Source organism: Oxyura jamaicensis, chromosome 27 (genome assembly GCF_011077185.1).
Source record: "Oxyura jamaicensis isolate SHBP4307 breed ruddy duck chromosome 27, BPBGC_Ojam_1.0, whole genome shotgun sequence".
Taxonomy (NCBI): Eukaryota; Metazoa; Chordata; class Aves; order Anseriformes; family Anatidae; genus Oxyura; species Oxyura jamaicensis.
This window is the reverse complement of record NC_048919.1, coordinates 2,265,889-2,276,515: the sequence shown is the minus strand read 5'-3', so window position 1 is coordinate 2,276,515 and position 10,627 is coordinate 2,265,889. Positions and strand designations below refer to the sequence as shown.

At 53.4% G+C, this 10,627-nt stretch overlaps 1 protein-coding gene across 1 annotated transcript; it reads right to left on the bottom strand.

Moving 5' to 3' along the window:
- Positions 1 to 196: 196 nt before the first annotated feature.
- EFCAB3 (EF-hand calcium binding domain 3) lies at positions 197 to 8,770 on the bottom strand. The gene is made up of 14 exons (XM_035347481.1): positions 8,659 to 8,770; positions 8,010 to 8,108; positions 7,339 to 7,458; positions 7,137 to 7,241; positions 6,460 to 6,531; positions 5,702 to 5,794; positions 4,742 to 4,838; positions 4,560 to 4,633; positions 3,922 to 4,065; positions 3,322 to 3,393; positions 2,618 to 2,744; positions 2,109 to 2,302; positions 1,429 to 1,613; positions 197 to 594 (listed from the first exon to the last, which is right to left on the bottom strand). Exons 1-14 carry the CDS (start codon positions 8,768 to 8,770, stop codon positions 268 to 270), a joined length of 1,821 nt encoding a protein of 606 aa, XP_035203372.1. The 3' UTR covers positions 197 to 267.
- Between the last annotated feature and the right edge of the window lie 1,857 nt (positions 8,771 to 10,627).

Genomic DNA, 10,627 nt, shown 5'->3' with positions numbered 1-10,627 from the left:
GTGGGGGCGACCCGAGAGGGCGGCCGCGGTCGCGGTCACGTGGGGCGGCGGCGGCGGGAAGCGCGCGCGAAGGCGGCGGGGGTGGGGGGAGGGCGCGGCCGTTACCTCAGCGCCGCCTCAGGGGAGCGGCGACGGCTGCGGCCGCGCGTGGTGGAATAAAAGCGATAAAAACGCTCAAAACGCTTGTCTCGGCTCTTATTTCGCCTTTTATTACCCCAGAAGGCAGGGTGGGGGCGAAGCCCGGCCCAAACCGGCCCCGTTCGGCGTTCAGCGGGTTCTGGTGGGGTCCAGGAACGTCCATTTCGTGGTGGTCGCCTGCCTGGTGGCCCGGCGATGGCGGCGGTTCAGGCGGTCCAGCGCCTGCAGCTCGTCGGCGGTCACCAGCTCCTGGCACGCGTTCCACGACCAGGAGTAGGTGGAGAAGATGTGGTGGAAGCGCTTGCTGCCCGCCTGGCGGCCGATCTCTGCCCCGCCGACCTTCCGCCACAGCTTGAGCAGGCTGGCGCGATGGCGGAGGGCCAGGCTGTGCTGGTACTGCTGGGCCACCTGCGCCTCCTGGGAGCAGGGAGGAGAAGGGAGAAGAAGGGGTCCAAGCTCAGGAGGAGGCAGAGCCCCGTGGGGGGAAGCCCCACAGCTCGGCCCCGGTGGGAGCACGTGCCGCAGATACGCGTACAAGGCTAAAAATAGACCTCAGCGGCACGCTAGGATGCGGTGATGGCAGGTTATAACTAATTCATGCTGACAATTAACAGCAATAAACAACTAAGCTATTATTATACCTCTGGTTTCGTTTTTCCTTGCACCTATGAGAAAATTGCTGTGTAATACCCGCGTCTAGTTAAAGCATTCGCCAGACAGTTAATTTATGGGTTGCACGAGTGACCGGTCGCCCTTCGGTGCCAGCTGAATTGCAGTCCCCACACCGCAACCCTAACGCCTGTGCTCTGAGCTGTGCAGCATCTGCAGCCTGTGTCTCCTTGCCACGGTATTTAAGTGGGGTTGCCAACTATCATTATATATTGCTTCTAGCTTTGTGTCTTCTCATCAGAGTCATGGCTACCAGGGGAAAAAAAACAGGTTGTAACTGAACCTGTGACTGGATGCTGCAGCAGAAAAGGGGGAGAAAACGTGAAGCGAGTGACTGACCGAGCACGGAGAGTGGTGCGGGCGGCTCCTGGAGGGCAGCTGGGGCATGGGGCTGGATCTCACGCTCGTGTGTGCTTGTGTCTTGCCCTGGTTGCCTGTTTTCGGGTGACGCTGTCTGTTCGGGTGCTCTGAGCTGATGGCGGGGGAGCGTTTCTGCTTTCTGCTGCGAGCAGGAGGCTTGAAGGTAACGGCCTGATTAAACAAAATGCAGGTTTTAAGGCTTGTCCCCAGGCATCCCTTGGTACTGTTCCATGTATCGGAAGCATCATGCTTGTCTCTCACCTCCTGCCCGTGGTTTCTCTTACGGATGGAGCAGCTCTCTGTTGAAGCTACTGGCTCTTTCTTTCTCCGCCTCAACAGCTTCTGCATGTCTTTTTTTGGCTTCACGAGTGTCTTTGTGTCTTCATTCAAAATTAGAGGGAAGATCGGTACCTGAGCATACGGGCTGCTTGAACGGGGCACGGATGCTGGCAAGAGGAAGATGGAACAAGGGTCACTGTACAGCCATGGCCAAGTGACTCTTGCTCTTTTTCCTCTGACCAGAGAAGGGCTTGTAGGTCCCAGATTTCTCACTCTTCTGAAACACAAAGGTACTCAACCACCAGAGACACCTCAGGAAGGCGATTCCTTTGTCCCTAAAAGTCTGTGGAGCACAACCCTCTCCAACTGTTTGATTCCGCACCTTGCCCTACGAGGGTTATGGGCTGGAAGGACTCCCAAGGTTGGCTCCAGCTCTGTTTTCTGTGCTCTTCTTGGCTGTTACTGCCTGGGGAAGGGTTTGCTAATGCGAGGCTGGTGTTGGGACTTGCTGAATAAAGTACCAAAGCACCGATTCTCCACCTTTGGAGGAGGCCATGTGCCATGAAGGAAGCTGTGGCAAAAGTCCCAGTCAGGTTTTCACCCTTGTAACTCTGGTGAACTCCCTTTTGGACAGAGTGGGAATGACAGCGTGCAAGCCTTACCTTTGAGTCGTTCCATGTAAGCTGCTGCCTCTCTTTCCTTCATCGTTGAGATGCGGGCAGCGCTTACAAAGGAAGTCATAGGATAAACCAGGTCTTTCCTAGTTTTGTTGTTGTTCTTTCTGTAACTCATGAGGAAATCAGCATCCATCCAGGCTTTGTGGCCAGTGTAGTCCCTAAACTTCTGCTGGTAGTAACTAGAAGACAAAAGAGGGCGTCGTTGTCCAGCAAAACAGCCCAAGGCCTGCTCAGCGCTGGTTGCTGTACACTGACATATCCCGAAAGCCCATATTTAATGGTGTGAGATAGACACGTGGTGGCATTTACAACAACACCTTTGTAAAGAAAATACTGGAGCTATGCAGGCACTTCTGGATGTCCATCTAGGTATGAAACATTTCAGGAAATAAAGTCTTGGGCCCTGATATCCACATATTAAGTTAGATAATCCACATATGTCCCAATAAAACGGAGAGCTTCCTTCTCTGTCTTGCAGTGCTAAGGCAGCTCACCTGGCAATCTGAAGAAGAGTTTTCCGGGGCAGAGCTGCCAACTCCACCATCTTCAGCAAGACCTTGCAGAGGAGGATTCCTCTGGCATCGACGTAATCAAAGCTGCCTGAATCACTTTTCTCAGGGCCTGGAGAGAAGGAGAGCAGTCAGAGCCATGACTGAGCCTTGTCTTACCTTCACAGAGCTCAGGGGGAGCAGAGACACCAGCAGCCCCCAGAAAAATCTGGACAACAGGGATCTATCCCCATTTTCTGCTGAGTGCTGGTTAGACATCTAGCATGGAGGACAAGTCCCTGCAGCCATTCTTTAGCCAAAGAAGGATAATGTCTTCTACTACTACTGCTTCTCTGCTTGAGAGGTGAGTTTGGCCTCTGCTCTGGTAGCCAGGAAGACTTGGACTGGATGCTGGATTCTGCCCCTGTCCTTGTGCTCCCCTTGCTGAGACTGGCCAGCACTACGACGGTTGTTCCCCACCACTTTTCACGGCTGCTTGGCCCGGGGACAGAGCTAACCCTCAGCTGCACTGTCACAACCCCTTGAGCTGTCACGGTCTTGTCTGAGCAAAGCAGCCTTTGTTTCTTTGGGTCCCAATGCTGATTTCTTGCTCAGTACCAATTAGACTGGGAATCAGTTCAGGTATCTCTGGGTAACTCAAAGTTTTGCTGGAGGGGAGCACAACATTTGCATGGGTGTCTCTTACTTACATACAGTCTGGATAAAGCAGTTCTTGTCAGTAACGGTGGTCAGAAACTCTGAGAAATTCATCGCTTTGTCTCCTGCAAGCAAGCGGCATCTCTGTTAGCAAGGCAGATTTTTGCTGTAACAGAATGCTGGGGTGAGCAGCTCAGAGCTGGCAACGCGGAAAGATTTGCTCACTAAAACCTAAGGTCAGGAGAAAAAGCTGTTAAAGCTTTCACTTGTAACTGGACAGTGGCACTTAGTGCTTCAGCATGTGTAAAGGGGTCCAAAAAGCACCACATGCATTTGTGAAGGATGGAGCCGCTGGTGAGTGCTAGAACACAGCAGCTCAAGCACGGCCGCTGGCTCAGAAAACATCTCAGTACAGCATTGCCCACAGCTGGGAAGGCACATGGAGCAGGATCACTTTACACACCCAGAACAATCCATGCATCGAGCCCCATCCCTGGAAGCGTTCAAGGCCAGGTTGGACGGGGCTTTGAGTGACCTGGTCTAGTGGGAGATGTCCCTGCCCATGGCGGGGAGTTGGAATTAGGTGATCTTTAAGGTCTCTTCCAACCCAACCCATGCCATGATTCCATGAGGTTCCATGAGATTCCACTCACTGTCAGCTCCAGCACACACCAGCTTCTTATATGCCTCCTGGCCGGCCAAGCTAATCCCCAGCTGCTGAGCAGTCACCTCCAGGCTGTAGAGGTTAATATTGCCATCCGTGTCTTTGGGGAAGAAGTTGAAAGCATCGGAGAACGCTGCAGGCAGGCAGGGAGAAGACAGTGGTTTAAGTGGGGTGTGGGGGAACGGAGCTACCTGTCCTACATTCTTTTGGAAGCAGTGAACTGTCACCAGTAGGGATTTAGGACTGGGGTGGGTTGTTCCTTCCTGCCAGTGGCAAAACATCTACCTTTAAATAGCTACCGACAGTGCAGGGCAGTCGAATCTGAGGAGAAGAGTAAGCAGGTATTTGATGTGAGGTGCTGGGTGGGGTGGTTGGTTTAGTTCCAGCTCTGCTCTCCTGATTTTCAGCTGTCTCTCTGCCAAAAAGGGCAGTGATGCTTCCTTCAGTCTCTGGGTCCCCCCACCCTTGGGACACGGAATTGTCCCTTCCTTTGCGTACCCCAAGGTGAGGTTATTGTCTCAGGAGGATCATGCAGTGCTGCAGGACCAAGCTAAAGATCGAACCACTCTTGTCTGTGCTGGCAACATGTCAACAGGGAGGAGCACGTGGCAAGGTACCGTTCGTTACCTTTCCATTGCTTCTTTGTCATGTTCCTCACAGCTTCACACTCAGTTCTCGTCTGAGGGATCTGCGGGAGTTCACTGCCACACACACAATGAGGAGGAGAGATGGACAGGCTGACAGCTGAGACATGGTCACACAGCAGGCCTCAGCGTTCCTACAAGCCCTGTCGCCGCCTTGAAGCTTACCTGCTTGTCTCCCTTGTGAGGGGTTTTCGAACCCCCTTCTTTGGCAGGAGCTTCAGTTTTATACGGGTTTTGGGAGCACGGCCAGGAGCAACTTTTTCTGGACATGGAAAGACAAAAACTCATGGGCTTCCCTCTTGCCAGCACCCACAGCCTCAGACATCCCAAGGAGGAGAGCTGGAAGGACCCCGTGATGGCACCTTTCCCTCTTCTGAGCTGCAGCAGCATTAACTCTATGTGCCCTCCTGTCCATGAGCAGCAGGATACCCAGCAAGAGAAACCGTGTGCCTCCCAGCATCCCCTGTCCTCCGCATCTTCCCCATGGATACTTTTGAATCCCTTCTTGTCACTTAAGCCTCTGGTTTCCCATCCCACCTGCAGTGGACATGGAGGGCAGCTTATATCCCTTCTTCCTTCCCTTCAAAGCAGCCAGCACCTGGGACAACCTGATGCCCACAGCGGCAGCATTTCATAGACAAGCTCTTTTTCCTTTCTCTTCCCCTTGAGCACGGTGGCTCATGGTAGCCAAAGGCTGACTAATCACAGAGGGGAATTAGCAGCATGCCAAGCTTTTTTTTTTTGCAGATATTTTCCTCTGGCTGCTCATCCAGAACCTGGCTTGGCTGATGGACGAGAGGCTGCACAACTGCCATCGCAGCACAGCCAGCCTGTCACACTGTGACACAGAATGAAGGCGTCACAGCGCAGGTAGCTGAAGACCCAGGCTCAGTTCCTGCTTGTCACCCCAGAAAATCCAGGAGAAACCAGGTAAGGCACTTTGGGCCATGTCCAGGCATTCAGGTCCCAGAGATGCCCAGAGTTTGGGGCTGGATAAAACCTCAACCAACCTCATCCAGTGCTGGTAATAACTTGGCTCCAAGGGGGAGGCTGGGTTGGAATCTCCTTCCTAACCTTTCTATGGGTTTGTAGTCTCCTTCCCACCAATATTTCTGATTCACTCACCGTCCACTTGTGCCTTTTTCAGCTCCTTTGGGGCTGAGTGGATGCTTGGGGTAGCCAGGATGGAGCCCTCACCACTGACATCAACTTTGGCCTCTATGAAAGCAACAAAATAAAATCTGAGCACTATTTTCCTTCTAAGCATGGTTCTCTTAAGTACCATTCTCAACACAGCAAGGCGTTACTGGCTTCTACACACAGCCAGGAGGTGGAGGGAGACTGGTTAAATAAAAGTAAGAGCCGTGTTATTAACATCCTTTGCCTTTCTCCAGCTCTGTCCTCCAGAGGGTTTAAAATCTTTTCAGCACATTAGTGAAATTAATCTTGCCTGCACACAGGGAGGAGAAAAGCCCTGGCATCACTGCTACGAGGGGGAAGCCGAGCGAGATGAGGTGGCTCGCAGACAAATCAGGTCTGTGCTGTGCAAGAGAGTGGCAGCAAAAAGGGTACAGAAGCCAGAGGGTGCCAAGTAAATCTTTGCAGCCCATCCTGTGGCCGTGCTTTCCTACCCTGGTGGCTCAGGAGTTACAACGCAGAGCACAGAGTGTGTTGAGAGTGGCTTCGTGCCTTGATTTCTCCAGCAGCTTCCACTGGAAACGTACTGCAGCTGCTGGTGTTCCTCTGCCTCTCCCTGCACAGCTTCATTACCAGCAGATTTGCAATTCATTAAAATACACGGCCACAGAATTTTCTTCTGAAGGAATAAAATCTAATCCTGTTTGCTGTTATCTGGCAGCAGCTTGCACGGAGATCTCACTCACCTTCCCCCAGGGGTGGTTGCTGGACCATCCTCATCGCCTTCATGGAATCGCTCAAATTTGCCTTCCCATCAGCTGCAGGGGGAGAGCAGAGCTTTCAGCGGAAATAACAGTCATAAAAATAATAAATCAGTGGGAATGACAGACAGCAGAGCACGGAGAGGACCAGCTGCTGGTGCTGGACCCAGTGGCAGCTGCTGCACAAGCTTACTCCAGATGTTGGTTAGAGCTTGGTTCCTTCCAAATGGAGGTAGGGTGGAGTCTTCGGGGAGGGTTAGGCATTGGAAAAGGGGAAAACTGAAAGCAAAAGTGCTGGGGCTGGCTTTTTACAGGCAGGAATCCTGAGTGACTGCATTGGACACTAATCCCCATCACAGCGTGAGGGCTCTGTGATGGGGTACCAGGCACGGCAGAGACGGGCTGGGGGACTGTACTGCTGGAGGAGCAGTCATGTCCCTCCCCAGCAGGGACTTTCCTCCACGTCTGCCCCATGTGAGTGGGAACCCACGACATTATTTTAAGGGGATCAATAGCTTCGTGTAGCTTCTTGTGTTAACATCACATCCTTGTCGCTGGACAAGCACCAGTATGAGCACGCAGTAGGCTTTTAACTCAGCTGTTGGTTTCCAGAGACGTTTAGGCTTCCTCCAAGGGAATAGATCCCAAAAGCCTACCCCTACCTTCCACATGTCCCGAGGCTTCCTGCGTCTCCTGGCTGCCCACGGGGACTTCTCTGGCTGTGGTGTTCGGGGTGGAGACCAGGTCCGGGGTGCTGCCCTCATCCCCTAGAGTCAGGCAATATTTGAACAGAGCAGGAAGGGGCTCGCTGGGGACATTTCTGGCCTTGGCAATGACAGTGGAAGGGCAGGCAGAGACCCTCACCATCCACAGCAGCGGGACCCAGCACCTCCTGCAGCTCCTCTGGGTTTGGGGGGATCTCCCCCGGGGAGATCTCCACTGTGGCTAGGTCAGAGCCAAAATTATCCACAGTGTCTGTGTCCTCTGTAACGAGAAAGTGTTAGAAACCTCCTGCTTTGCTGGCAGCAAGTGGAGAGAGACTTGAAAAAAAAAAAAAGGTTATTAATAATAATAATGGAGACACCTTTGCCTTTCACCTACCCTTTCCATCTCAGGATCTAAAGGACTGTAGCCACAATAATGCAATGAAACTCCCTCCCCCCCAGGCAGGGTGGGATGTTGAGGCCAAGAAAGATTAAATTTCCTTTCCACGGCCATTCATCAACCCTTGCTTCCCTCCACACACTGTCTAGCACTCTCTAGGCACAACCCCCTTTTACTTTTGTATGCTGGAGGATGGCATTTACATCTTGCCAGGACACACGGAGCAACTTGTGCCAAATAATGCAAAGCAAAAAACTGAACACGAGATTAAAGGTAAGGGAGAAGCGGAGAGGATTTAACCTCTGCTGAGTGCAAGGCGTATCCCAGGCTGTGGCCAAGATCCAGAGACCTCTCTGAGCTCCTCTTTCTGGGTTTTTGGCTGCAGCGGCTGTACAGGAGCAGAAACCAAGGAGAGAAATATCAATCCTCACCCGTGGTGTGTCTCGGGACCTCCTGCAGCTCCTCGCTGGCTAAGGAGACCTCCACGGTGTCTTCGCTGGAGCCTGTGTCCTGGCTGTCGACTGTGTCCCCTCGGGAATGGGGGAAGATGAGGCGTAGTCGGGGGAGGAAGATGTTTGCGGAAGGAGAGCCCAACAGCCAGACGAGCTTGCAGAGAGGCTCTTGGCTGCAGCTTTAAATGTCTCGCCAAAAAGGGGGTTTACAGCACCGAGAGCTCTCATACCCACAAAGGATTTGGTGATTTTTGAAGAATTTCACCACAAAACTGCTTCACAAACCCAGGGCCTTTCTGGCCAGCTAGCCCTCCAGGCTGGAGGTCCAGGCTTTCCTAGAGCACAGCATTCTCATCCCAGGTTATCCCTGACTCCTGGAGATCCTATAGTGGATAAAGCCCAGAGCAACCCAGTCTGATCTCACAGCTGACCCAGCTTTGAGCAGGAGGTGGGACTAGGGATGTCCTGAAGTCCCTTCCAGCTTGAATTCTATGATTTTGTGCCCTGGGAAATGTCAGTGCTTTGGCTTTCATTTATTTATTTATTTTAATCCCAGCTCTTTCTCCTTTTCATCCCCAATCCTTAAGCTTTCTGCCCTGCAGGTGTTCCAGCACCTGATCACCCTCACCATCCGCAGCCGCATCCTCCAGTGCCTCCTGGTGATGCTGGTCTGAGGGGGCTTCTGCTGGGGCGAGGTGAGACTTCAGCTCTTCGACATAGACCTGCTTCCCTAAAATCATTGGGGAAATGTGTTTTGTTTCAGAAAGTTTCCTGGAGACCTGGAAAACTCAGTTCTGGGTTGTGAACGGGCGGAATGCACCTTGACTAGCAGCATCAGGAAGGGCTTTGCTCGTTTTTTTGGGTTTATTAAAAGGTATCAGACCTTTTACCGCTCATCATTGCAGCCAACACCTGAAATCCGAAGGCAGCCTTAGCACAGTGCCCTCTGTGGAGTTCGTCCTCTGAGGCTCGGGAAGGAGGTTGGGAAGGAGCCAGCGGAATAAAAGCAGCATTAAGGAGAGCCCCAGCCCGCAGCCTGCGCGATCGGCTGGCTGCAGAGGCCCCGCAACCTGGAAACCTCCGCTAGGAAGAATCCTTCAGGATCCCTGTCTGCACGGGGAGGTGATCGGAAAACGGCACAGAAAGGTGGAAAGCGGCCGGGAGCGTGCAGCCACCACCATCTAGCGGTCCCTGACGCCAGCAGCCTCGGCACAGCCCAGCATTTGCAGGTTCGGCAGGGCTGAAGTTATTTTATCAGCACTTGCAAATGGCTTCTGCTGGGGAGCTGCGAGCAGCCTCCACCTCCTGCTCCTGCTCCAGGAGGTGCCCCTGGCTGCTCACGGCTCATTTACAGCGGCTGGTGCAGCCACATGGCCCTGATTTTTTTGGGGAAAAGCTGCTCCGGGGTCCCAGCAGTTGGTTCTCATGGTCCTGAGCCTGATCAGCCACGCTCACTGGCATTAAGCGCTAAGCAGGGGTCTTGCCCCACCCCATGGCTCAATGGGAAATAAAGATTTTCTGTGTTACAGGGGCTTTGTTCAGAGTACCCGGGTGTGGGATGGTCACGGCCGGTCTCTGCTGCTTACCTTCGTTGTGACAGTCTCCATCAGCCTCCAGAAACTGGCTCGCGTTTGCCTCCCCGCTTTCTGGAAAGGAAAAAGGAGTTTGGGGTTGGAGGATGCACCGAGGCGTTTTCCGGCAGCTGATCCAACGCAGCCACCTGTGCGGAGGGACGGGCACCTGAGGGGACTGTCCCACACCTGCCCCGGCCGGGGACCGAAGGAGAAGTGGGTGGAGGTGGATGTGGCCCCTGGGACAAGGCGTTCACCTTCTCCTTGTGGCTGCAGGACAGCAGCCAGACCCTGCGCTAAGTGCCACCAGGGTCACCGGGAGTTACAGACACTGCTCACCCCCTGCTCCTGCTCCCGGAGGCACGTGGTAAGCAGCAGCACCTCAAATTCCATTAAAAATAAAGATCTCATATTTATCCTACTGGAAAAGTAAAGCTGAAGATCATGAAAATGTGTTCAGGATGGGAGCAGGACAGCCTGCGCATGGCCTGGAAGCTGCGAAGCTCGGAGTTTCACCTCCGGGAGGTGCCACAGGCTGACTGCCACCAGCTCCGAGGCTTTGCTCTTAGTTTTGGGGCAAGATTTTTGTATTAATTTGGACTCATTTTGGATTAATTTTTGGATTAATTAACATTCGCCCAGGCTCAGCATGGCTGCTGTGCTCATTTCTGTGCTTTCAGCAGCGCCACTTCTCTTGGCTGCTGTGTCTGCAGCCGGTGGCTGTGTGATCCAGCTCCGGCCCCAGTTTGCTACCAGGAGACCCATAAAATTGCACAGAAGGGGGTCGAGGCTGGTGTACACATGCCTCCAGGACAGTTCCCTGCTTACCATGAGCCTGAGTTTGTTTCAGCCCCTCCTGTGTCCCCTCCCCTGCCAGGAAGGTCCACAGGCTGCCCACCGCCACGGTGTCCGGGACATCAGCCTCGTCCCCTGCAGTGGGAGAAGGAGAAGGAAGGGAGGATGTTCTGGACACAGCACATGAAACAGTCCCTGAATCTGGTTCCTCCAGAATGCTGGATTCACCGA